Raw genomic sequence first — 26,888 nt, 5'->3', positions numbered from 1 at the left:
GTGTCGGATAGAGGGGTTAGTGTTGGAGGGAGGAGTGTTAGTGTTGGAGGGAGGAGTTATTGTCGGAGGGAGGAGTGATAGTGTTGGAGGGAGGGGTTAGTGTCGGAGGGAGGGGTTAGTGTTGGAGGGAGGAGGGTCAGTGTTGGAGGGAGGTGTTAGTGTTGGAGGGAGGGGTTAGTGTTGTAGAGAGGAGTTAGTGTCGGAGGGAGGGGTTAGTGTTGGAGGAAGGGGATAGTGTCGGAGGGAGGGGTTAGTGTCCGAGGGAGGGGTTAGTGTTGGAGGGAACGGTTAGTGGTGGAGGGAGGAGGGGTTAGTTTTGGAGGGTGGTGTTAGTATTGGAGGGAGGGGTTAGTGTCGGAGGGAGGGGTTAGTGTTGGAGGGAGGGGTTAGTGTTGGAGGGAGGGGATAGTGTTGGAGGGAGGGAATAGTGTTGGAGGGAGGGGTTAGTGTCGGAGGGAGGGGATCGTGTTGGAGGGAGGTGTTAGTGTTGGAGGGACGGTTTAGTGTTGGATGGAGGGGTTACTGTTGGAGGGAGGAGGGCTCGTGTTGGAGGGAGTGGTTAGTTTTGGAGGGAGGGGTTAGTGTTGGAGGGAGGGGTTAGTGCGGAGGGAGGGGTTAGTGTTGGATGGAGGTGTTTGTGTCAGAGGGAGGGGTTAGTGTCAGAGGGAGGTGTTAGTGTTGGAGGGAGGTGTTAGTGTTGGAGGGAGGGGTTAGTGCTGGAGGGAGAGGTTAGTGTCGGAGGGAGGAGTTAGTGTTGGAGGCAGGAGGGTTAGTGTTGGAGGGAGGGGTTAGTGTTGGAGGGAGGGGTTAGTGTCGAGGGTGGAGGATTAGTGTCGGAGGGAGGTGTTAGTGTTGGAGGGAGGAGGGTTAGTGTCGGAGGGAGGTGTTAGTGTTGGAGGGAGGGGATAGTGGAGTGAGAGGTTAGTGTCAGATGGAGGGGTTAGTGTTGGAGGGAGGAGGGTTAGTGTTGGAGGGAGGTGTTAGTGTTGGAGGGAGGGGATAGTGTTGGAGTGAGAGGTTAGTGTCGGAGGGAGGTGTTAGTGTCGGAGGGAGGTGTTAGTGTTGGAGGGAGGCATTTGTGTCAGAGGGAGGGGATAGTGTCGGAGGGAGGGGTTAGTGTTGGAGGGAGGTGTTTGTGTCAGCGGGAGGGGTTAGTGTCGGAGGAAGGGGTTAGTGTTGGAGGGAGGGGATAGTGTTGGAGGGAGGTGTTTGTGTCAGCGGGAGGGGTTACTGTTGGCGGGAGGGGTTAGTGTTGGAGGGAGGAGGGTTAGTGTCGGAGGGAGGTGTTAGTGTTGGAGGGAGGGGATAGTGTTGGAGTGAGAGGTTAGTGTCAGATGGAGGGGTTAGTGTTGGAGGGAGGAGGGTTAGTGTTGGAGGGAGGTGTTAGTGTTGGAGGGAGGGGATAGTGTTGGAGTGAGAGGTTAGTGTCGGAGGGAGGTGTTAGTGTCGGAGGGAGGTGTTAGTGTTGGAGGGAGGCATTTGTGTCAGAGGGAGGGGATAGTGTCGGAGGGAGGGGTTAGTGTTGGAGGGAGGTGTTTGTGTCAGCGGGAGGGGTTAGTGTCGGAGGGAGGGGTTAGTGTTGGAGGGAGGGGATAGTGTTGGAGGGAGGTGTTTGTGTCAGCGGGAGGGGTTACTGTTGGCGGGAGGGGTTAGTGTTGGAGGGAGGGGATAGTGTTGGAGGGAGGGGAAAGTGTTGGAGGGAGGGGTTAGTGTCAGAGGGAGGGGATAGTTTTGGAGGGAGGTGTTAGTGTCCGAGGGAGGGGTTAGCGTTGGAGTGATGTGTTAGTGTCGGAGGGAGTGGTTAGTGTTGGAGGGAGGTGTTATTGCTGGAGGGAGGAGGGTTAGTGTTGGAGGGAGGGGTTAGTGTCGGAGGGAGGGGATAGTGTTGGAGGAAGGTGTTAGTGTCGGAGAGAGGTGTTAGTGTTGGAGGGTGGGGTTAGTGTCGGAGTGAGGGGTTCGTGTCCGAGGGGGGGGTCAGTATTGGAGGGAGGTGTTAGTGTCGGAGGGAGGGGTTCGTGCTGGAGGGAGGTGATAGTGTCGGAGGGAGGGGTTAGTGCTGTAGGGAGGGGATAGTGTTGGAAGGAGGGGATAGTGTTGGAGGGAGGAGTTAGTGTCCGAGGGGGGGGTCAGTATTGGAGGGAGGTGTTAGTGTCGGAGGGAGGGGTTCGTGCTGAAGGGAGGTGTTAGTGTCGGAGGGAGGGGTTAGTGTTGGAGGGAGGGGTTCGTGTTGGAGGGAGGAGGGTTAGTGTTGGAGGGAGGGATTAGTGTCGGCGGGAGGGGTTAGTGTCGGAGGGAGGTGTGAGTGTCGGAGGGAGGGGTTAGTGTTGGAGGGAGGGGTTAAGGTTGGAGGGAGGAGGGTTAGTGTTGGAGGGAGTGGTTAGTGTTGGAGGGAGGGGATAGTTTTGGAGGGAGGTGTTAGTGTCGGAGGGAGGTGTTAGTGTTGGAGGGAGGGGTTAGTGTCGGAGGGAGGGGTTTGTGTCGGAAGGAGGGGATAGTGTTGGAGGGAGGGGTTAGTGTCAGAGGGAGGTGTTAGTGTTGGAGGGAGGGGTTAGTGTTGGAGGGAGGGGAAAGTGTTGGAGGGAGGGGATAGTGTTGGAGGGAGGGGTTAGTGTCGGAGGGAGGGGATAGTGTTGGAGGGAGGGTTTAGTGTTGGAGGGAGGGGATAGTGTTGGAGGGAGGGGTTAGTGTTGGAGGGAGGGTTTAGTGTTGGAGGGAGGGGATATTGTTGGAGGGTGGGGTTAGTGTTGGAGGGAGGGGATAGTGTTGGAGGGAGGTGTTAGTGTCGGAGGGAGGGCTTCGTGTCGGAGGGAGGGGATCGTGTTGGAGGGAGGTGTTAGTGTTGGAGGGAGGGGTTACTGTTGGAGGGAGGAGGGTTCGTGTTGGAGGGAGTGGTTAGTTTTGGAGGGAGGGGTTAGTGTTGGAGGGAGGGGTTAGTGTTGGAGGGAGGGGATAGTGTTGGAGGGAGGGGTTAGTTTCGGAGGGAGGGGTTAGTATCGGAGGGAGGTGTTAGTGTTGGAGGGAGGGGTTAGTGTTGGAGGGAGGGTTTAGTGTCGGAGGGAGGGGATAGTGTTTGAATGAGGTGTTAGTCTCGGAGGGAGGTGTTAATGTTGGAGGGTGGGGTTAGAGTTGGAGGGAGGGGAAAGTGTAGGAGGGAGGGGATAGTGTTGGAGGGAGGGGTTAGAGTTGGAGGGAGGGGAAAGTGTAGGAGGGAGGGGATAGTGTTGGAGGGAGGGGTTAGTGTCGGAGGGAGGCGTTAGTGTCGGAGGGAGGTGTTAGTGTTGGAGGGAGGGGTTAGTGTCGGAGGGAGGGTATAGTGTCGGAGGGAGGGGTTAGTGTTGGAGGGAGGGGATAGTGTTGGAGGGAGGGGTTCGTGGTGGAGGGAGGGGTTAGTGTTGGAGGGAGGGGTTAGTGTTGGAGGGAGGGGATAGTGTTGGAGGGAGGGGTTAGTGTTTTAGCGAGGGGATAGTGTTGGAGGGAGGGGATAGTGTTGGAGGGAGGGTTTAGTGTCGGAGGGAGGTGTTAGTGTCCGAGGGTGGGGATAGTGTTGGAGGGAGGGGTTAGTGTCGGAGGGAGGTGTTAGTGTTGGTGGGAGGGGAAAGTGTTGGAGGGAGGGGATCGTGTTGGAGGGAGGGGTTAGTGTCGGAGGGAGGTGTTAGTGTCCGAGGGTGGGGATAGTGTTGGAGGGAGGGGTTAGTGTTGGAGGGAGGTGATAGTGTTGAGGGAGGGGTTATTGTTGGAGGGAGGGGTTAGTGTTGGAGGGAGGGGATAGTGTCGGAGGGAGTGGTTAGTGTTGGAGAGAGGGGATAGTGTTGGAGGGATTGGATAGTGTTGGAGGGAGGGGTTAGTGTCGGAGGGAGGGGATAGTGTCTGAGGGAGGTGTTAGTGTTGGAGGCAGGGGTTAGTGTCTGAGGGAGGGGTTAGTGTTGGAGGGAGGGGATAGTGTTGGAGGGAGGGGATAGTGTTGGAGGGAGGGGTTAGTGTCGGAGGGAGGGGATTGTGTTTGAGGGAGGTGTTCGTGTCGGAGGGAGGTGTTCGTGTCGGAGGGAGGGCTTAGTGTCGGAGGGAGGTGTTAGTGTTTGAGGGATGGGTTAGTGTCAGAGGGAGGGGATAGTGTCGGAGGGAGGGGTTAGTGTTGGAGGGAGGGGATAGTGTTGGAGGGAGGGGTTAGTGTTGGAGGCAGGGGTTAGTGTTGGAGGGAGGGGTTAGTTTTGGAGGGAGGGGATAGTGTTGGAGGGAGGGGTTAGTGTTGGAGGCAGGAGGGTTAGTGTTGGAGGGAGGGGTTAGTGTTGGAGGGAGGGGTTAGTGTCGAGGGAGGAGGATTAGTGTCGGAGGGAGGTGTTAGTGTTGGAGGGAGGAGGGTTAGTGTCGGAGGGAGGTGTTAGTGTTGGAGGGAGGGGATAGTGGAGTAAGAGGTTAGTGTCAGATGGAGGGGTTAGTGTTGGAGGGAGGAGGGTTAGTGTTGGAGGGAGGTGTTAGTGTTGGAGGGAGGGGATAGTGTTGGAGTGAGAGGTTAGTGTCGGAGGGAGGTGTTAGTGTCGGAGGGAGGTGTTAGTGTTGGAGGGAGGCATTTGTGTCAGAGGGAGGGGATAGTGTCGGAGGGAGGGGTTAGTGTTGGAGGGAGGTGTTTGTGTCAGCGGGAGGGGTTAGTGTCGGAGGAAGGGGTTAGTGTTGGAGGGAGGGGATAGTGTTGGAGGGAGGTGTTTGTGTCAGCGGGAGGGGTTACTGTTGGCGGGAGGGGTTAGTGTTGGAGGGAGGAGGGTTAGTGTCGGAGGGAGGTGTTAGTGTTGGAGGGAGGGGATAGTGTTGGAGTGAGAGGTTAGTGTCAGATGGAGGGGTTAGTGTTGGAGGGAGGAGGGTTAGTGTTGGAGGGAGGTGTTAGTGTTGGAGGGAGGGGATAGTGTTGGAGTGAGAGGTTAGTGTCGGAGGGAGGTGTTAGTGTCGGAGGGAGGTGTTAGTGTTGGAGGGAGGCATTTGTGTCAGAGGGAGGGGATAGTGTCGGAGGGAGGGGTTAGTGTTGGAGGGAGGTGTTTGTGTCAGCGGGAGGGGTTAGTGTCGGAGGGAGGGGTTAGTGTTGGAGGGAGGGGATAGTGTTGGAGGGAGGGGAAAGTGTTGGAGGGAGGGGTTAGTGTCAGAGGGAGGGGATAGTTTTGGAGGGAGGTGTTAGTGTCCGAGGGAGGGGTTAGCGTTGGAGTGATGTGTTAGTGTCGGAGGGAGTGGTTAGTGTTGGAGGGAGGTGTTATTGCTGGAGGGAGGAGGGTTAGTGTTGGAGGGAGGGGTTAGTGTCGGAGGGAGGGGATCGTGTTGGAGGAAGGTGTTAGTGTCGGAGAGAGGTGTTAGTGTTGGAGGGTGGGGTTAGTGTCGGAGTGAGGGGTTCGTGTCCGAGGGGGGGGTCAGTATTGGAGGGAGGTGTTAGTGTCGGAGGGAGGGGTTCGTGCTGGAGGGAGGTGATAGTGTCGGAGGGAGGGGTTAGTGCTGTAGGGAGGGGATAGTGTTGGAAGGAGGGGATAGTGTTGGAGGGAGGAGTTAGTGTCCGAGGGGGGGGTCAGTATTGGAGGGAGGTGTTAGTGTCGGAGGGAGGGGTTCGTGCTGAAGGGAGGTGTTAGTGTCGGAGGGAGGGGTTAGTGTTGGAGGGAGGGGTTCGTGTTGGAGGGAGGAGGGTTAGTGTTGGAGGGAGGGATTAGTGTCGGCGGGAGGGGTTAGTGTCGGAGGGAGGTGTGAGTGTCGGAGGGAGGGGTTAGTGTTGGAGGGAGGGGTTAAGGTTGGAGGGAGGAGGGTTAGTGTTGGAGGGAGTGGTTAGTGTTGGAGGGAGGGGATAGTTTTGGAGGGAGGTGTTAGTGTCGGAGGGAGGTGTTAGTGTTGGAGGGAGGGGTTAGTCTCGGAGGGAGGGGTTTGTGTCGGAAGGAGGGGATAGTGTTGGAGGGAGGGGTTAGTGTCAGAGGGAGGTGTTAGTGTTGGAGGGAGGGGTTAGTGTTGGAGGGAGGGGAAAGTGTTGGAGGGAGGGGATAGTGTTGGAGGGAGGGGTTAGTGTCGGAGGGAGGGGATAGTGTTGGAGGGAGGGTTTAGTGTTGGAGGGAGGGGATAGTGTTGGAGGGAGGGGTTAGTGTTGGAGGGAGGGTTTAGTGTTGGAGGGAGGGGATATTGTTGGAGGGTGGGGTTAGTGTTGGAGGGAGGGGATAGTGTTGGAGGGAGGGGTTAGTGTCGGAGGGAGGGCTTCGTGTCGGAGGGAGGGGATCGTGTTGGAGGGAGGTGTTAGTGTTGGAGGGAGGGGTTACTGTTGGAGGGAGGAGGGTTCGTGTTGGAGGGAGTGGTTAGTTTTGGAGGGAGGGGTTAGTGTTGGAGGGAGGGGTTAGTGTTGGAGGGAGGGGATAGTGTTGGAGGGAGGGGTTAGTTTCGGAGGGAGGGGTTAGTATCGGAGGGAGGTGTTAGTGTTGGAGGGAGGGGTTAGTGTTGGAGGGAGGGTTTAGTGTCGGAGGGAGGGGATAGTGTTTGAATGAGGTGTTAGTCTCGGAGGGAGGTGTTAGTGTTGGAGGGTGGGGTTAGAGTTGGAGGGAGGGGAAAGTGTAGGAGGGAGGGGATAGTGTTGGAGGGAGGGGTTAGTGTCGGAGGGAGGCGTTAGTGTCGGAGGGAGGTGTTAGTGTTGGAGGGAGGGGTTAGTGTCGGAGGGAGGGTATAGTGTCGGAGGGAGGGGTTAGTGTTGGAGGGAGGGGATAGTGTTGGAGGGAGGGGTTCGTGGTGGAGGGAGGGGTTAGTGTTGGAGGGAGGGGTTAGTGTTGGAGGGAGGGGATAGTGTTGGAGGGAGGGGTTAGTGTTTTAGCGAGGGGATAGTGTTGGAGGGAGGGGATAGTGTTGGAGGGAGGGTTTAGTGTCGGAGGGAGGTGTTAGTGTCCGAGGGTGGGGATAGTGTTGGAGGGAGGGGTTAGTGTCGGAGGGAGGTGTTAGTGTTGGTGGGAGGGGAAAGTGTTGGAGGGAGGGGATCGTGTTGGAGGGAGGGGTTAGTGTCGGAGGGAGGTGTTAGTGTCCGAGGGTGGGGATAGTGTTGGAGGGAGGGGTTAGTGTTGGAGGGAGGTGATAGTGTTGAGGGAGGGGTTAGTGTTGGAGGGAGGGGTTAGTGTTGGAGGGAGGGGATAGTGTCGGAGGGAGTGGTTAGTGTTGGAGAGAGGGGATAGTGTTGGAGGGATTGGATAGTGTTGGAGGGAGGGGTTAATGTCGGAGGGAGGGGATAGTGTCTGAGGGAGGTGTTAGTGTTGGAGGCAGGGGTTAGTGTCTGAGGGAGGGGTTAGTGTTGGAGGGAGGGGATAGTGTTGGAGGGAGGGGATAGTGTTGGAGGGAGGGGTTAGTGTCGGAGGGAGGGGATTGTGTTTGAGGGAGGTGTTCGTGTCGGAGGGAGGTGTTCGTGTCGGAGGGAGGGCTTAGTGTCGGAGGGAGGTGTTAGTGTTTGAGGGAGGGGTTAGTGTCAGAGGGAGGGGATAGTGTCGGAGGGAGGGGTTAGTGTTGGAGGGAGGGGATAGTGTTGGAGGGAGGGGTTAGTGTTGGAGGCAGGGGTTAGTGTTGGAGGGAGGGGTTAGTTTTGGAGGGAGGGGATAGTGTTGGAGGGAGGGGTTAGTATTGGAGGGAGGGGATAGTGTTGGAGGGATTGGATAGTGTTGGAGGGAGGGGTTAGTGTCGGAGGGAGGGGATAGTGTTGGAGGGAGGTGTTAGTGTTGGAGGGAGGGGTTAGTGTCGGAGGGAGGTGTAAGTGTCGGATGGAGGGGTTAGTGTCGGAGGGAGGGGATAGTGTTGGAGGGAGGGGTTAGTGTCGGAGGGAGGGGATAGTGTCGGAGGGAGGGGATAGTGTTGGAGGCAGGTCTTCGTGTCGGAGGGAGGGGTTAGTGTCGGAGGGAGGGGTTAGTGTCGGAGGGAGGGGATAGTGTTGGAGGCAGGTCTTCGTGTCGGAGGGAGGGGATAGTGTCGGAGAGAGGTGTTCGTGTCGGAGGGAGGGAATAGTGTTGGAGGCAGGTGTTAGTGTCGGAGGGAGGGGTTAGTGTCGGAGGGAGGGGTTAGTGTCGGAGGGAGGGGTTAGTGTCGGAGGGAGGGGTTATATTTACTTCCTAGATCCCAGGGGCCTATTTTGAGCATTGAATGATCAGAGGTCTGAGCAAATTAACCACCTGATCTGACAATGAAGAGGTACCTCCCCCCCGCCACCGCCCCAACCCCTCCCCCTCACCTCCCTCCCCGCCACCCCCACCCCTCCCCGCCCCCACCCCCTCCCCTATCTAATCGTTGCCAGAGAATCACTTGCAATGGCTTTGCTTCCTGCTCCTGCACCATTACCTCTGGTGTCCTCCAAGGATCTATCCTTGGCCCCCCCTTCTTATTTCTAATCCACATGCTGCGCCGCGGTGACATCGTCTGAAAACACAGTGTTAGTTTTCATATCTACGCTGATGACACTCAACTCTATCTCACCACCACCTCCCTCGACTCCTCCACTGTTGCTAAATTATCAGACTGCTTATCCCACATCCTGGGCTGAATGAGCAGAAATTTCCTCCTATTAAATATTGGGAAGACCAAAGCCATTGCCTGCAGTACTCATTACAAACTCCGTGTCCTAGCTACTGACTCCATCCCTCGCCCTGGCAACTGTCTGAGGCTGAACCCATCTGTTCACAACCTTGGCCTCATACTTGACCCTGTAATAAGCTTCCAACCACCTAGCCACTAAGACTGCCTATTTCCACCTCTGTAAAATTGCCTGATTCCTCCCCTGCCTCAGCTCACCTGTTGCTGAAACTCTCGTCCATACCTTTGTTACCTTTCAATTTGACGATTCGAACCTGGCTGGCCTTCCACATTCTACCTTCTGTAAACTTGAGGTCATCTAAAACTCTGCTGCCCATGTCTTAACTCGCACCAAGTCCCTTTCAACCAACACCCCTGTGCTCGCTGACCTACATTGGCTCCTTGACAAGCAACATCTTAATTTTGAAATTCTCATCCTTGTTTTCAAATCCCTCCATGGCCTCGCCCCTCCCTAAGCTCTGGAATCCCCTCCCTAATCTCTTCACCTTTCTTCCTCTCTTTCCTCCTTTAAAACACTCCTTAAAATCTACCTATTGACCAATCTTTTGGTCATCTACCCTAATATCTCCTTATGTGGCTCGGGGTCAAATTCTGCTTTATAGCTCTCCTGGGAAATGCCTTGAGACATTTTATTACATTAAAGGTGCTATATAAATACAATATGTTATTGTTGAACTCAGCGGAGGGAAAGCATGATGAATTTAGATGCAGGTTGAAATCAAGAGAATGAGAACTCTCTCCATGCAGAGGCTGAGGGAGGAAAGCAGTGAAGATATCTCAGTGAGAAAACATTGATGGTGTTTGGACAGGCAGTAGAGAATGAGGATTTTAAATGAGAGGAGTGAGAGATGGAACAAGGTGAGACACTCAAAGGAGGAGAAGATTCCAGTGAAGTAGAGGGACTTCACGGTGTGATTTAGTGATAAGCACCAGACCCATCACTGCGACAGTCTGGGTGAGGCAAGTGGTGGACGGTACAGGCAGATGGTGAGGCTTCAGCTAGGGGAGAAATTGCCATCACCCTTCAGTAAGCTTTCCGTTAAGAACACAAAGAATAGGACCCTGTGGCCCATCAAGTCTGCTCCGCCATTCAATACGATCATGGCTGATCTTGGGCTTCAATTCCACTTTCCTGCCCACTCCCCATATTTCTTGATTCCCTGCGAGACCAAAAGTCTATCTATCCCAGCCTTAAATGTATTCAATGATGGAGCATCCACAACCCTCTGGGATAGAGAATTCCAAAGATTCACAACCTTTGAGTGAAGTAATTTCTCCTCATCTCAGTCCTGAATGATTGACCCCTTATTCTGAGACTGTGTCCCCATGTTCTAGATTCCCCGACCAGTGGGAACAATCTCTCAGCTTCTACCCTATCGAGCCCTTTCAGAATCTTGTATGTCTCAATTAGATCACCTCTCATTCTTCTAAACTCCAGAGAATATCGGCCCAATTTACTCAGCCTGTCATCATAGGACAACTCCCTCATCCCTGGGACCAATTTATTAAATTTTCGCTGCACTGCCTCCAGTGCAAGTATATCCTTTTTAAAATGTGGAGACCAAAACTGCACACAGTATTCCAGTTGCAGTCTCAATTTTTAGTAAGACTTCTTTATTCCTGTACTCCAATTCCCTTGCAATCAAGGCCAACATGCCATTTCCCTTCCCAATAGCCTGTTGCACCTGCATGTTAACTTAGTGTGTTTCTTGTACGAGTGCCCCCAAGTCTCTCTGGACATCAACACTTATCAGTTTCGCACCTTTTAAAAAATATTCTGCTCTTCTATTTTTATGACCAAAGTAAACAACTTCACACTTTCTACATTATACTCCACTTGACATCTTATTGCCCACTCACCTAGCCTGTCCATACCTCTTTGCATCCTCTCTATTCCCTCCGCACAGCTAACCTTTCCACCGAGCTTTGTATCATCAGCAAACTTAGATACATTATTCTCTGTCTCTTCATCCAAGTCATTAATATAAAGTGTAAATTGCTGGGGCCTTGACAGAAATCTTTGTATCCTCATTGGCTACAGGTGAGGTCCCAGAGGACTGGAGAATAGCCAATGTTGTTCCTTTGTTTAAGAAGGGTAGCAAGGATAATCCAGGAAATTATAGGCCGGTGAGCCTTACGTCAGTGGTAGGGAAATTATTAGAGAGGATTCTTCGGGACAGGATTTACTCCCATTTGGAAACAAACAAACTTATTAGCGAGAGGCAGCATGGTTTTGTGAAGGGGAGGTCATGTGTCTCTAACTTGATCGAGTTTTTTGAGGAAGTGACAAAGATGATTGATGAAGGAAGGGCAGTGGATGTTATCTATAGGGACTTCATTAAAGCCTTTAACAAGGTCCCTCATGGCAGACTGGTACAAAAGGTGAAGTCACATGGGATCAGAGGGGAGCTGGCAAGATGGATACAGAACTGGCTCAGTCATAGAAGACAGAGGGTAGCAGTGGAAGGGTGCTTTTCTGAATGGAGGGATGTGACTAGTGGTGTTCCGCAGGGTTCAGTGCTGGGACCTTTGCTGTTTGTAGTATATATAAATGATTTGGAGGAAAATGTAGCTGGTCTGATTAGTAAGTTTGCGGACGACACAAAGGTTGGTGGAGTTGCGGATAGTGATGAGGATTGTCAGAGGATACAGCAGGATATAGATCGGTTGGAGACTTGGGCGGAGAAATGGCAGATGGAGTTTAATCCGGACAAATGTGAGGTAATGCATTTTGGAAGATCTAATGCAGGTGGGAAGTATACAGTAAATGGCAGAACCATTAGGAGTATTGACAGGCAGAGAGATCTGGGCGTACAGGTCCACAGGTCACTGAAAGTGGCAACGCAGCTGGATAAGGTAGTCAAGAAGGCATACGGCATGCTTGCTGCCTTCATCGGTCGGGGCATAGAGTATAAAAATTGGCAAGTCAAACTGCAGCTGTACAGAACTTTAGTTAGGCCACACTTAGAATATTGCGTGCAATTCTGGTCGCCACACTACCAGGATGTGGAGGCTTTGGAGAGGGTACAGAAGAGTTTTACCAGGATGTTGCCTGGTCTGGAGGGCATTAGCTATGAGGAGAGGTTGGATAAACTCGGATTGTTTTCACTGGAACGACGGAGGTGGAGGGGCGACATGATAGAGGTTTACAAAGTTATGAGCGGCATGGACAGAGTGGATAGTCAGAAACTTTTTCCCAGGGTGGAAGAGTCAGTTACTAGGGACATAGGTTTAAGGTGAGAGGGGCAAAGTTGAGAGGGGATGTGCAAGGCAAGTTCTTTACACAGAGGGTGGTGAGTGCCTGGAACTTGCTGCCGGGGGAGGTGGTGGAAGCAGGTACGAAAATGACGTTTAAGAGGCATCTTGACAAATACATGAATAGGAAGGGAATAGAGGGATACGGTCCCCGGAAGTGCAGAAGGTTTTAGTTTAGACAGGCATCAAAGATCGGCGCAGGCTTGGAGGGCCGAATGGCCTGTTCCTGTGCTGTACTATTCTTTGTTCTTTGTTCTTTGTAAATAGCTGAGGCTCCAGCACTAATCCATGTGACATCCCACTATTCACTGCCTGCCAACTTGAAAATGCCCCATTTATGCCCATTCTCTCTTTCCTGTCTGTTAACCAATCCTTTATCCATGCTATTATCCCCAACACCATGAGCCTTATCTTGCCTATTAATTTTTTATGTGGCACCTTATCGAATGCCTTTTGAAAATCCGGGTATACTACGTCTACTGGTTCCCTTTATCTACCCTACTAGTTACATCCTCAAAAACTCTAATAAATTTGTCAAACAGGATCTCCATGATGCTAAGGCCATGATGTTGATGCAGTCATCCACAATAAGCTCATGGATGGCAAGGGCCTTGTTCACAAGTGAACAGACATTCTGGAGGGAGATGTGGAGAGGGGCAGTGAGAGCTGATCCCCGGCAGAGTCCGCAGGGGCAGCACTGTGAGGGGTGAGTTGAATGGAAAGAGATTGGTGCTAAAAGAGTATTTTACAACTGATTTTACCAAGGAGCAAGATGCTCCCAAAGTTGTAGTGAAAAAGCAGATAATTGAGACACTGGATGGCCTAAAAATTGATAAAGAGGAGATATTAGAAAGGCTGCTCTTGAAGTTGATAAACCACCAGGACCAGATGGGATGCATCTGAGGATACTGAGGGAAGTAAGGGTGGAAATTGTAGAAGCACTGGCCATAATCCTCCAATCCTTCTTAGATACTGGGATGGTGCTAGGGGACTGGAGAATTGTAAATATTACACCCTTATTCAAAAAGGGGGTAAGGATAAACCCAGCAACTACAGGTTTAATCTTGGTGGTGGGAAAGCTTTTTGAAACGATAATCCAGAGAAAGATTAACAGTCACTTGGACAAGTGTGGATTAATTAAGGAAAGCCAGCATGGATTTTTTTTAAAGGCAAATCATGTTTAACTAACTTGATTGAGTTTTTTGATCAGGTAACAGAGAGGGTTGATGAGGGTAATGCAATTGATGTGATGTATGTGGACTTCCAAAAGGCAATTGAGAAAGTGCCACAGAACAGGCTTGTCAGCAAAGTTGAAGCCCACAGAATAAAAGGGACAGTGGCAGCATGGAAACAAAGCTGGCTAAGTGACAGGAAACGGAGAATAATGATGAACAGTTGTTTCTCAGACTGGAGGAAGCTATATGGTGGGTTTTCCCAGGGATCGGTATTAGGATCATCACTTTTCTTGGTACATATTAGTGACCGAGACTTTGGTGTGCAGGGCACAAGTTCAAAATTTACAGATGAAACAAAGGTTGGAAGTATTGTGAACTGTAAGAGGGATAGTGATAGACTTCAAGTGGACATAGGCTGGTGGAATGGGCAGACACGTGGCAGATGAAATTTAATGCAGAGAAGTGTGAAGTGATACATTTTGATCAGAAGAACGAGGAAAGGCAATATAACATAAAGGGTACAATTCGAAAGCGATGCAGGAACAGAGAGACCTGGGAGTATATGTGCACAAATTGTTAAACGTGGCAAGGCAGAATGAGAAAGTGATTTAAAGATATACCAGAACTTGGGCTTTATAAACAGAGGCATACGGCTGAATTTTCCTGGTTGTGTGGTGACGGGCTTAGAGGAGGGGGGCTGGGAAAATAGGGGGAAGCTGCGTCGAAATGGCACCCCGGTGCATTCCTGCCGGCGGGAAAGTTTCCTCGGGCTGGGTGGTAGACAGGCTATCTCCTCCGAAGGCAGGAAGCCAGTTAAAACCGTTAGGGCCTCGATCACGGCCAATTTGCAGCCACGCCACCATTTTGCCACCTGTGGAGTGCCCCACCCCCCGCCCCCCCCCCCCCCCCCCCACTGTGTGCGGAGGCCTCCAACTCATTGGAAAGGTGTGGGGGCTATTGGAGAGGCTCTGTACTGCAAAGAGTGGACTGAGAGTCTGCATTCATGAAAAGCCACAATCAGGGTGGGGACCAATCCAGTGGAGGGGTTTCCCCTCCATCCCGACTCACCTACCGGTAGGTGTCAGGATGCAGTTGCAGGATGGTCCACAGAGCAACACGGGCAAAGTGAGAGACAAGGAGTGTCTGTACATCCAATCAATTGATATTCGCACTAGACTATTACCAGCAGAAAATATGACAGTGCCCAAAAGCTGGACCCGTCATCCTCCATAGAGCACTGACTGTGTGTGTAGGTTATGCATATGTCACCCTCACCAGGCTAGTACTGCAATGCACCTTTCATTGTCAAACAGGTTGATCTGTAAGACAGTGTCCCTTGTTTGGGATTCCTTTAACACTTTCTCTGAACAAATTGCTGCAGGTACAAATCACACACAAGAAGGAAGATTATAGCACAGTGCAATCTAAGTGCGGGTCCAAGGACAAGATCAGGCATGTCCCAGGAGGAGGCAATGTAAGTTAAAGAAATAGGACCCATGCTGAGTTGGCAACACTGGTCTCAGTGACTCAGTGAGAGAGATTTCCCCTGTGTCTCAGTGAGAGATTTCCCCCGTGTCTCAGTGAGAGAGATTTCCCCTGTGTCTCAGTGAGAGATTTCCCCCGTGTCTCAGTGAGAGAGATTTCCCCTGTATCTCAGTGAGAGATTTCCCCCGTGTCTCAGTGAGAGAGATTTCCCCCGTGTCTCAGTGAGAGAGATTTCCCCCGTGTCTCAGTGAGAGAGATTTCCCCCGTGTCTCAGTGTGAGATTTCCCCTGTGTCTCAGTGTGAGATTTCCCCTGTGCCTCAGTGTGAGATTTTCCCTGTGTCTCAGTGAGAGATTTCCCCTGTGCCTCAGTGTGAGATTTCCCCTGTGTCTCAGTGTGAGATTTCCCCTGTGTCTCAGTGTGAGATTTCCCCTGTGCCTCAGTGTGAGATTTTCCCTGTGTCTCAGTGAGAGATTTCCCCTGTGTCTCAGTGAGAGATTTCCCCTGTGTCTCGTTGAGAGAGATTTCCCCTGTGTCTCAGTGAGAGAGATTTCCCCTGTGTCTCAGTGAGAGATTTCCCCCGTGTCTCAGTGTGAGAGATTTCCCCCGTGTCTCAGTGAGAGAGATTTCCCCCGTGTCTCAGTGAGAGAGATTTCCCCTTTGTCTCAGTGTGAGATTTCCCCTGTGCCTCAGTGTGATATTTCCCCTGTGTCTCAGTGTGAGATTTCCCCAGTGTCTCAGTGAGAGATTTCCCCTGTGCCTCAGTGTGAGATTTCCCCTGTGCCTCAGTGTGAGATTTCCCCTGTGTCTCAGTGTGAGATTTCCCCTGTGCCTCAGTGTGAGATTTCCCCTGTGTCTCAGTGTGAGATTTCCCCTGTCTCGCAGTGTGAGATTTCCCCTGTGTCTCAGTGTGAGATTTCCCCTGTGTCTAAGTGTGAGATTTCCCCTGTGCCTCAGTGTGAGATTTCCCCTGTGCCTCAGTGTGAGATTTCCCCAGTGCCTCAGTGTGAGATTTCCCCTGTGCCTCAGTGTGAGATTTCCCCTGTGTCTCAGTGTGAGATTTCCCCTGTCTCGCAGTGTGAGATTTCCCCTGTGCCTCAGTGTGAGATTTCCCGTGTCTCAGTGTGAGATTTCCCCTGCGTCTCAGTGAGAGAGATTTCCCCTGTGTCTCAGTGTGAGATTTCCCCTGTGTCTCAGTGAGAGATTTCCCCCGTGTCTCAGTGTGAGAGATTTCCCCCGTGTCTCAGTGAGAGAGATTTCCCCTGTGTCTCAGTGAGAGATTTCCCCCGTGTCTCAGTGTGAGAGATTTCCCCTGTGTCTCAGTGAGAGAGATTTCCCCTGTGTCTCAGTGTGAGATTTCCGTTGTGTCTCAGTGAGTGATTTCCCCTGTGTCTCAGTGTGAGATTTCCCCTGTGTCTCAGTGTGAAATTTCCGCTGCGTCTCAGTGAGAGAGATTTCCCCTGTTTCTCAGTGTGAGATTTCCCCTGTGCCTCAGTGTGAGATTTCCCCTGTGTCTCAGTGTGAGATTTCCCCTGTGTCTCAGTGAGAGAGATTTCCCCTGTGTCTCAGTGTGAGATTTCCCCTGTGTCTCAGTGTGAGAGATTTCCCCCGTGTCCCAGTGTGAGAGATTTCCCCCGTGTCTCAGTGTGAGAGATTTCCCCTGTGTCTCAGTGAGAGAGATTTCCCCTGTGTCTCAGTGTGAGATTTCCCCTGTGTCTCAGTGTGAGATTTCCCCTGTGCCTCAGTGTGAGATTTCCCCTGTGTCTCAGTGTGAGAGACTTCCCCTGTGTCTCAGTGTCAGAGATTTCCCCTGTGTCTCAGTGTGAGATTTCCCCTGTGTCTCAGTGTGAAATTTCCCCTGCGTCTCATTGAGAGAGATTTCCCCTGTGTCTCAGTGAGAGAGATTTCCCCTGTGTCTCAGTGAGAGATTTCCCCCGTGTCTCAGTGTGAGAGATTTCCCCCGTGTCTCAGTGAGAGAGATTTCCCCTGTGTCTCAGTGAGAGATTTCCCCCGTGTCTCAGTGAGAGAGATTTCCCCTGTGTCTCAGTGTGAGATTTCCCCTGTGCCTCAGTGTGATATTTCCCCTGTGTCTCAGTGTGAGATTTCCCCAGTGTCTCAGTGAGAGATTTCTCCTGTGCCTCAGTGTGAGATTTCCCCTGTGCCTCAGTGTGAGATTTCCCCTGTGTCTCAGTGTGAGATTTCCCCTGTGCCTCAGTGTGAGATTTCCCCAGTGCCTCAGTGTGAGATTTCCCCTGTGCCTCAGTGTGAGATTTCCCCTGTGTCTCAGTGTGAGATTTCCCCTGTCTCGCAGTGTGAGATTTCTCCTGTGCCTCAGTGTGAGATTTCCCGTGTCTCAGTGTGAGATTTCCCCTGCGTCTCAGTGAGAGAGATTTCCCCTGTGTCTCAGTGTGAGATTTCCCCTGTGTCTCAGTGTGAGATTTCCCCTGTGTCTCAGTGAGAGAGATTTCCCCTGTGTCTCAGTGTGAGATTTCCCCTGTGTCTCAGTGTGAGAGATTTCCCCCGTGTCCCAGTGTGAGAGATCTCCTCCGTGTCTCAGTGTGAGAGATTTCCCCTGTGTCTCAGTGAGAGAGATTTCCCCTGTGTCTCAGTGTGAGATTTCCCCTGTGTCTCAGTGAGAGATTTCCCCTGTGCCTCAGTGTGAGATTTCCCCTGTGTCTCAGTGTGAGAGATTTCCCCCGTGTCTCAGTGTCAGAGATTTCCTCTGTGTCTCAGTGTGAGATTTCCCCTGTGTCTCAGTGTGAAATTTCCCCTGTGTCTCAGTGAGAGAGATTTCCCCTGTGTCTCAGTGAGAGAGATTTCCCCTGTGTCTCAGTGAGAGATTTCCCCCGTGTCTCAGTGAGAGAGATTTCCCCTGTGTCTCAGTGAGAGATTTCCCCCGTGTCTCAGTGAGAGAGATTTCCCCCGTGTCTCAGTGAGAGAGATTTCCCCTTTGTATCAGTGAGAGATTTCCCCTGTGTCTCAGTGTGAGATTTCCCCTGTGCCTCAGTGTGATATTTCCCCTGTGCCTCAGTGTGAGATTTCCCCTGTGCCTCAGTGTGATATTTCCCCTGTGTCTCAGTGCGAGATTTCCCCTGTATCTCAGTGAGAGATTTCCCCTGTGCCTCAGTGTGAGATTTCCCCTGTGTCTCAGAGTGAGATTTCCCCTGTGCCTCAGTGTGAGATTTCCCCAGTGCCTCAGTGTGAGATTTCCCCTGTGCCTCAGTGTGAGATTTCCCCTGTGTCTCAGTGTGAGATTTCCCCTGTCTCGCAGTGTGAGATTTCCCCTGTGCCTCAGTGTGAGATTTCCCGTGTCTCAGTGTGAGATTTCCCCTGCGTCTCAGTGAGAGATATTTCCCCTGTGTCTCAGTGTGAGATTTCCCCTGTGTCTCAGTGTGAGATTTCCCCTGTGTCTCAGTGAGAGAGATTTCCCCTGTGTCTCAGTGTGAGATTTCCCCTGTGTCTCAGTGTGAGATTTCCCCTGTGTCTCAGTGTGAGAGATTTCCCCCGTGTCCCAGTGTTAGAGATTTCCCCTGTGTCTCAGTGTGAGATTTCCCCTTTGTCTCAGTGTGAGATTTCCCCTGTGTCTCAGTGAGAGATTTCCCCTGTGTCTCATTGAGAGAGATTTCCCCTGTGTCTCAGTGAGAGAGATTTCCCCTGTGTCTAAGTGTGAGATTTCCCCTGTGCCTCAGTGTGAGATTTCCCCAGTGCCTCAGTGTGAGATTTCCCCTGTGCCTCAGTGTGAGATTTCCCCTGTGTCTCAGTGTGAGATTTCCCCTGTCTCGCAGTGTGAGATTTCCCCTGTGCCTCAGTGTGAGATTTCCCGTGTCTCAGTGTGAGATTTCCCCTGCGTCTCAGTGAGAGAGATTTTCCCTGTGTCTCAGTGTGAGATTTCCCCTGTGTCTCAGTGAGAGATTTCCCCCGTGTCTCAGTGTGAGAGATTTCCCCCGTGTCTCAGTGAGAGAGATTTCCCCTGTGTCTCAGTGAGAGATTTCCCCCGTGTCTCAGTGTGAGAGATTTCCCCTGTGTCTCAGTGAGAGAGATTTCCCCTGTGTCTCAGTGTGAGATTTCCGTTGTGTCTCAGTGAGAGATTTCCCCTGTGTCTCAGTGTGAGATTTCCCCTGTGTCTCAGTGTGAGATTTCCCCTGTGTCTCAGTGTGAAATTTCCGCTGCGTCTCAGTGAGAGAGATTTCCCCTGTTTCTCAGTGTGAGATTTCCCCTGTGTCTCAGTGTGAGATTTCCCCTGTGTCTCAGTGAGAGAGATTTCCCCTGTGTCTCAGTGTGAGATTTCCCCTGTGTCTCAGTGTGAGATTTCCCCTGTGTCTCAGTGTGAGAGATTTCCCCCGTGTCCCAGTGAGAGAGATTTCCCCCGTGTCTCAGTGTGAGAGATTTCCCCTGTGTCTCAGTGAGAGAGATTTCCCCTGTGTCTCAGTGTGAGATTTTCCCTGTGTCTCAGTGTGAGATTTCCCCTGTGCCTCAGTGTGAGATTTCCCCTGTGTCTCAGTGTGAGAGATTTCCCCCGTGTCTCAGTGTCACAGATTTCCCCTGTGTCTCAGTGTGAGATTTCCCCTGTGTCTCAGTGTGAAATTTCCCCTGCGTCTCATTGAGAGAGATTTCCCCTGTGTCTCAGTGAGAGAGATTTCCCCTGTGTCTCAGTGAGAGATTTCCCCCGTGTCTCAGTGTGAGAGTTTTCCCCCGTGTCTCAGTGAGAGAGATTTCCCCTGTGTCTCAGTGAGAGATTTCCCCCGTGTCTCAGTGAAAGAGATTTCCCCCGTGTCTCAGTGAGAGAGATTTCCCCTGTGTCTCAGTGTGAGATTTCCCCTGTGCTCAGTGTGATATTTCCCCTGTGTCTCAGTGTGAGATTTCCCCAGTGTCTCAGTGAGAGATTTCTCCTGTGCCTCAGTGTGAGATTTCCCCTGTGCCTCAGTGTGAGATTTCCTCTGTGTCTCAGTGTGAGATTTCCCCTGTGCCTCAGTGTGAGATTTCCCCAGTGCCTCAGTGTGAGATTTCCCCTGTGCCTCAGTGTGAGATTTCCCCTGTGTCTCAGTGTGAGATTTCCCCTGTCTCGCAGTGTGAGATTTCTCCTGTGCCTCAGTGTGAGATTTCCCGTGTCTCAGTGTGAGATTTCCCCTGCGTCTCAGTGAGAGAGATTTCCCCTGTGTCTCAGTGTGAGATTTCCCCTGTGTCTCAGTGTGAGATTTCCCCTGTGTCTCAGTGAGAGAGATTTCCCCTGTGTCTCAGTGTGAGATTTCCCCTGTGTCTCAGTGTGAGAGATTTCCCCCGTGTCCCAGTGTGAGAGATCTCCTCCGTGTCTCAGTGTGAGAGATTTCCCCTGTGTCTCAGTGAGAGAGATTTCCCCTGTGTCTCAGTGTGAGATTTCCCCTGTGTCTCAGTGTGAGATTTCCCCTGTGTCTCAGTGAGAGAGATTTCCCCTGTGTCTCAGTGTGAGATTTCCCCTGTGTCTCAGTGAGAGAGATTTCCCCTGTGTCTCAGTGTGAGATTTCCCCTGTGTCTCAGTGTGAGAGATTTCCCCCGTGTCCCAGTGTGAGAGATCTCCTCCGTGTCTCAGTGTGAGAGATTTCCCCTGTGTCTCAGTGAGAGAGATTTCCCCTGTGTCTCAGTGTGAGATTTCCCCTGTGTCTCAGTGTGAGAGATTTCCCCTGTGTCTCAGTGTCAGAGTTTTCCCCTGTGTCTCAGTGTGAGATTTCCCCTGTGTCTCAGTGTGAAATTTCCCCTGCGTCTCAGTGAGAGAGATTTCCCCTGTGTCTCAGTGAGAGATTTCCCCCGTGTCTCAGTGTGAGAGATTTCCCCCGTGTCTCAGTGAGAGAGATTTCCCCTATGTCTCAGTGAGAGATTTCCCCCGTGTCTCAGTGAGAGAGATTTCCCCCGTGTCTCAGTGAGAGAGATTTCCCCTTTGTATCAGTGAGAGATTTCCCCTGTGTCTCAGTGAGAGATTTCCCCTGTGCCTCAGTGTGAGATTTCCCCTGTGCCTCAGTGTGAGATTTCCCCTGTGCCTCAGTGTGATATTTCCCCTGTGTCTCAGTGTGAGATTTCCCCTGTGTCTCAGTGAGAGATTTCCCCTGTGCCTCAGTGTGAGATTTCCCCTGTGTCTCAGTGTGAGATTTCCCCTGTGCCTCAGTGTGAGATTTCCCCAGTGCCTCAGTGTGAGATTTCCCCTGTGCCTCAGTGTGAGATTTCCCCTGTGTCTCAGTGTGAGATTTCCCCTGTCTCGCAGTGTGAGATTTCCCCTGTGCCTCAGTGTGAGATTTCCCGTGTCTCAGTGTGAGATTTCCCCTGCATCTCAGTGAGAGAGATTTCCCCTGTGTCTCAGTGTGAGATTTCCCCTGTGTCTCAGTGTGAGATTTCCCCTGTGTCTCAGTGAGAGAGATTTCCCCTGTGTCTCAGTGTGAGATTTCCCCTGTGTCTCAGTGTGAGATTTCCCCTGTGTCTCAGTGTGAGAGATTTCCCCCGTGTCCCAGTGTTAGAGATTTCCCCCGTGTCTCAGTGTGAGAGATTTCCCCTGTGTCTCAGTGAGAGAGATTTACCCTGTGTCTCAGTGTGAGATTTCCCCTGTGCCTCAGTGTGAGATTTCCCCTGTGTCTCAGTGTGAGAGATTTCCCCCGTGTCTCAGTGTCAGAGATTTCCCCTGTGTCTCAGTGTGAGATTTCCCCTGTGTCTCAGTGTGAAATTTCCCCTGCGTCTCATTGAGAGAGATTTCCCCTGTGTCTCAGTGAGAGAGATTTCCCCTGTGTCTCAGTGAGAGATTTCCCCCGTGTCTCAGTGTGAGAGATTTCCCCCGTGTCTCAGTGAGAGAGATTTCCGTTGTGTCTCAGTGAGAGATTTCCCCCGTGTCTCAGTGAGAGAGATTTCCCCCGTGTCTCAGTGAGAGAGATTTCCCCTGTGTCTCAGTGTGAGATTTCCCCTGTGCATCAGTGTGATATTTCCCCTGTGTCTAAGTGTGAGATTTCCCCTGTGCCTCAGTGTGAGATTTCCCCTGTGTCTAAGTGTGAGATTTCCCCTGTGCCTCAGTGTGAGATTTCCCCTGTGCCTCAGTGTGAGATTTCCCCAGTGCCTCAGTGTGAGATTTCCCCTGTGCCTCAGTGTGAGATTTCCCCTGTGTCTCAGGGAGAGATTTCCCCTGTCTCGCAGTGTGAGATTTCCCCTGTGCCTCAGTGTGAGATTTCCCGTGTCTCAGTGTGAGATTTCCCCTGCGTCTCAGTGAGAGAGATTTCCCCTGTGTCTCAGTGTGAGATTTCCCCTGTGTCTCAGTGAGAGATTTCCCCCATGTCTCAGTGTGAGAGATTTCCCCCGTGTCTCAGTGAGAGAGATTTCCCCTGTGTCTCAGTGAGAGATTTCCCCCGTGTCTCAGTGTCACAGATTTCCCCTGTGTCTCAGTGTGAGATTTCCCCTGTGTCTCAGTGTGAAATTTCCCCTGCGTCTCATTGAGAGAGATTTCCCCTGTGTCTCAGTGAGAGAGATTTCCCCTGTGTCTCAGTGAGAGATTTCCCCCGTGTCTCAGTGTGAGAGTTTTCCCCCGTGTCTCAGTGAGAGAGATTTCCCCTGTGTCTCAGTGAGAGATTTCCCCCGTGTCTCAGTGAAAGAGATTTCCCCCGTGTCTCAGTGAGAGAGATTTCCCCTGTGTCTCAGTGTGAGATTTCCCCTGTGCTCAGTGTGATATTTCCCCTGTGTCTCAATGTGAGATTTCCCCAGTGTCTCAGTGAGAGATTTCTCCTGTGCCTCAGTGTGAGATTTCCCCTGTGCCTCAGTGTGAGATTTCCTCTGTGTCTCAGTGTGAGATTTCCCCTGTGCCTCAGTGTGAGATTTCCCCAGTGCCTCAGTGTGAGATTTCCCCTGTGCCTCAGTGTGAGATTTCCCCTGTGTCTCAGTGTGAGATTTCCCCTGTCTCGCAGTGTGAGATTTCTCCTGTGCCTCAGTGTGAGATTTCCCGTGTCTCAGTGTGAGATTTCCCCTGCGTCTCAGTGAGAGAGATTTCCCCTGTGTCTCAGTGTGAGATTTCCCCTGTGTCTCAGTGTGAGATTTCCCCTGTGTCTCAGTGAGAGAGATTTCCCCTGTGTCTCAGTGTGAGATTTCCCCTGTGTCTCAGTGTGAGAGATTTCCCCCGTGTCCCAGTGTGAGAGATCTCCTCCGTGTCTCAGTGTGAGAGATTTCCCCTGTGTCTCAGTGAGAGAGATTTCCCCTGTGTCTCAGTGTGAGATTTCCCCTGTGTCTCAGTGTGAGATTTCCCCTGTGTCTCAGTGAGAGAGATTTCCCCTGTGTCTCAGTGTGAGATTTCCCCTGTGTCTCAGTGAGAGAGATTTCCCCTGTGTCTCAGTGTGAGATTTCCCCTGTGTCTCAGTGTGAGAGATTTCCCCCGTGTCCCAGTGTGAGAGATCTCCTCCGTGTCTCAGTGTGAGAGATTTCCCCTGTGTCTCAGTGAGAGAGATTTCCCCTGTGTCTCAGTGTGAGATTTCCCCTGTGTCTCAGTGTGAGAGATTTCCCCTGTGTCTCAGTGTCAGAGTTTTCCCCTGTGTCTCAGTGTGAGATTTCCCCTGTGTCTCAGTGTGAAATTTCCCCTGCGTCTCAGTGAGAGAGATTTCCCCTGTGTCTCAGTGAGAGATTTCCCCCGTGTCTCAGTGTGAGAGATTTCCCCCGTGTCTCAGTGAGAGAGATTTCCCCTATGTCTCAGTGAGAGATTTCCCCCGTGTCTCAGTGAGAGAGATTTCCCCCGTGTCTCAGTGAGAGAGATTTCCCCTTTGTATCAGTGAGAGATTTCCCCTGTGTCTCAGTGAGAGATTTCCCCTGTGCCTCAGTGTGAGATTTCCCCTGTGCCTCAGTGTGAGATTTCCCCTGTGCCTCAGTGTGATATTTCCCCTGTGTCTCAGTGTGAGATTTCCCCTGTGTCTCAGTGAGAGATTTCCCCTGTGCCTCAGTGTGAGATTTCCCCTGTGTCTCAGTGTGAGATTTCCCCTGTGCCTCAGTGTGAGATTTCCCCAGTGCCTCAGTGTGAGATTTCCCCTGTGCCTCAGTGTGAGATTTCCCCTGTGTCTCAGTGTGAGATTTCCCCTGTCTCGCAGTGTGAGATTTCCCCTGTGCCTCAGTGTGAGATTTCCCGTGTCTCAGTGTGAGATTTCCCCTGCATCTCAGTGAGAGAGATTTCCCCTGTGTCTCAGTGTGAGATTTCCCCTGTGTCTCAGTGTGAGATTTCCCCTGTGTCTCAGTGAGAGAGATTTCCCCTGTGTCTCAGTGTGAGATTTCCCCTGTGTCTCAGTGTGAGATTTCCCCTGTGTCTCAGTGTGAGAGATTTCCCCCGTGTCCCAGTGTTAGAGATTTCCCCCGTGTCTCAGTGTGAGAGATTTCCCCTGTGTCTCAGTGAGAGAGATTTACCCTGTGTCTCAGTGTGAGATTTCCCCTGTGCCTCAGTGTGAGATTTCCCCTGTGTCTCAGTGTGAGAGATTTCCCCCGTGTCTCAGTGTCAGAGATTTCCCCTGTGTCTCAGTGTGAGATTTCCCCTGTGTCTCAGTGTGAAATTTCCCCTGCGTCTCATTGAGAGAGATTTCCCCTGTGTCTCAGTGAGAGAGATTTCCCCTGTGTCTCAGTGAGAGATTTCCCCCGTGTCTCAGTGTGAGAGATTTCCCCCGTGTCTCAGTGAGAGAGATTTCCGTTGTGTCTCAGTGAGAGATTTCCCCCGTGTCTCAGTGAGAGAGATTTCCCCCGTGTCTCAGTGAGAGAGATTTCCCCTGTGTCTCAGTGTGAGATTTCCCCTGTGCATCAGTGTGATATTTCCCCTGTGTCTAAGTGTGAGATTTCCCCTGTGCCTCAGTGTGAGATTTCCCCTGTGTCTAAGTGTGAGATTTCCCCTGTGCCTCAGTGTGAGATTTCCCCTGTGCCTCAGTGTGAGATTTCCCCAGTGCCTCAGTGTGAGATTTCCCCTGTGCCTCAGTGTGAGATTTCCCCTGTGTCTCAGGGAGAGATTTCCCCTGTCTCGCAGTGTGAGATTTCCCCTGTGCCTCAGTGTGAGATTTCCCGTGTCTCAGTGTGAGATTTCCCCTGCGTCTCAGTGAGAGAGATTTCCCCTGTGTCTCAGTGTGAGATTTCCCCTGTGTCTCAGTGAGAGATTTCCCCCATGTCTCAGTGTGAGAGATTTCCCCCGTGTCTCAGTGAGAGAGATTTCCCCTGTGTCTCAGTGAGAGATTTCCCCCGTGTCTCAGTGTGAGAGATTTCCTCTGTGTCTCAGTGAGAGAGATTTCCCCTGTGTCTCAGTGTGAGATTTCCGCTGTGTCTCAGTGAGAGATTTCCCCTGTGTCTCAGTGTGAGATTTCCCCTGTGTCTCAGTGAGAGAGATTTCCCCAGTGTCTCAGTGTGAAATTTCCGCTGCGTCTCAGTGAGAGAGATTTCCCCTGTTTCTCAGTGTGAGATTTCCCCTGTGTCTCAGTGAGAGATTTCCCCTGTGTCTCAGTGTGAGATTTCCCCTGTGTCTCAGTGAGAGAGATTTCCCCTGTGTCTCAGTGTGAGATTTCCCCTGTGTCTCAGTGTGAGATTTCCCCTGTGTCTCAGTGTGAGAGATTTCCCCCGTGTCCCAGTGTGAGAGATTTCCCCCGTGTCTCAGTGTGAGAGATTTCCCCTGTGTCTCAGTGAGAGAGATTTCCCCTGTGTCTCAGTGTGAGATTTCCCCTGTGTCTCAGTGTGAGATTTCCCCTGTGCCTCAGTGTGAGATTTCCCCTGTGTCTCAGTGTGAGAGATTTCCCCCGTGTCTCAGTGTCAGAGATTTCCCCTGTGTCTCAGTGTGAGATTTCCCCTGTGTCTCAGTGTGAAATTTCCCCTGCGTCTCATTGAGAGAGATTTCCCCTGTGTCTCAGTGAGAGAGAATTCCCCTGTGTCTCAGTGAGAGATTTCCCCCGTGTCTCAGTGTGAGAGATTTCCCCTGTGTCTCAGTGAGAGATTTCCCCCGTGTCTCAGTGAAAGAGATTTCCCCCGTGTCTCAGTGAGAGAAATTTCCCCTGTGTCTCAGTGTGAGATTTCCCCTGTGTCTCAGTGAGAGATTTCCCCCGTGTCTCAGTGTGAGAGATTTCCCCCGTGTCTCAGTGTGAGATTTCTCCTGTGCCTCAGTGTGAGATTTCCCCTGTGTCTCAGTGTGAGATTTCCCCAGTGTCTCAGTGAGAGATTTCTCCTGTGCCTCAGTGTGAGATTTCCCCTGTGCCTCAGTGTGAGATTTCCCCTGTGTCTCAGTGTGAGATTTCCCCAGTGCCTCAGTGTGAGATTTCCCCAGTGTCTCAGTGAGAGATTTCTCCTGTGCCTCAGTGTGAGATTTCCCCTGTGCCTCAGTGTGAGATTTCCCCTGTGCCTCAGTGTGAGATTTCCCCTGTGTCTCAGTGTGAGATTTCCCCTGTCTCGCAGTGTGAGATTTCCCCTGTGTCTCAGTGTGAGATTTCCCCTGTGTCTCAGTGTGAGATTTCCCCTGCGTCTCAGTGAGAGAGATTTCCCCTTGTCTCAGTGTGAGATTTCCCCTGTGTCTCAGTGAGAGATTTCCCCCGTGTCTCAGTGTGTGATTTCCCCTGTGTCTCAGTGAGAGATTTCCCCTGTGTCTCAGTGTGAGATTTCCCCTGTGTCTCAGTGAGAGAGATTTCCCCTGTGTCTCAGTGTGAGATTTCCCCTGTGTCTCAGTGAGAGATTTCACCTGTGTCTCAGTGTGAGATTTCCCCTGTTTCGCAGTGTGAGATTTCCCCTGTGTCTCAGTGTGAGATTTCCCCTGTCTCGCAGTGTGAGATTTCCCCTGTGTCTCAGTGTGAGATTTCCCCTGTGTCTCAGTGTGAGATTTCCCCTGTCTCGCAGTGTGAGATTTCCCCTGTGTCTCATTGTGAGATTTCCCCTGTCTCGCAGTGTGAGATTTCCCCTGTGTCTCAGTGTGAGATTTCCCCTGTGTCTCAGTGTGAGATTTCCCCTGCGTCTCAGTGAGAGAGATTTCCCCTTGTCTCAGTGTGAGATTTCCCCTGTGTCTCAGTGAGAGATTTCCCCCGTGTCTCAGTGTGAGATTTCCCCTGTGTCTCAGTGAGAGATTTCCCCTGTGTCTCAGTGTGAGATTTCCCCTGTGTCTCAGTGAGAGAGATTTCCCCTGTGTCTCAGTGTGAGATTTCCCCTGTGTCTCAGTGAGAGATTTCCCCTGTGTCTCAGTGTGAGATTTCCCCTGTGTCTCAGTGTGAGAGATTTCCCCCGTGTCTCAGTGTCAGAGATTTCCCCTGTGTCTCAGTGTGAAATTTCCCCTGCGTCTCTTTGAGAGAGATTTCCCCTGTGTCTCAGTGTGAGATTTCCCCTGTGTCTCAGTGTGAGATTTCCCCTGTGTCTCAGTGTGAGAGATTTCCCCCGTGTCCCAGTGTGAGAGATTTCCCCCGTGTCTCAGTGTGAGAGATTTCCCCTG

At 51.8% G+C, this 26,888-nt stretch overlaps 1 protein-coding gene across 3 annotated transcripts in view; it reads left to right on the top strand.

Annotated features, from left to right (window-relative positions):
* Window positions 1-26,888, top strand: part of maptb (microtubule-associated protein tau b) — a 554,848-nt gene that overhangs the window by 353,046 nt on the left and 174,914 nt on the right. For 2 of the 3 annotated variants that reach the window (XM_068013095.1, XM_068013094.1), the window contains one exon: window positions 14,377-14,469. The exons of the other annotated variant lie outside the window; for it this stretch is intronic. In XM_068013095.1, the coding sequence (XP_067869196.1) occupies window positions 14,377-14,469 (93 nt within the window). The remainder of the gene's footprint in view (window positions 1-14,376; window positions 14,470-26,888) is intronic. 3 annotated transcript variants of the gene reach the window in all.

Source organism: Heterodontus francisci, chromosome 33 (genome assembly GCF_036365525.1).
Source record: "Heterodontus francisci isolate sHetFra1 chromosome 33, sHetFra1.hap1, whole genome shotgun sequence".
NCBI classification, from domain to species: domain Eukaryota; kingdom Metazoa; phylum Chordata; class Chondrichthyes; order Heterodontiformes; family Heterodontidae; genus Heterodontus; species Heterodontus francisci.
This window is presented reverse-complemented; position numbering and strand designations above follow the sequence as displayed.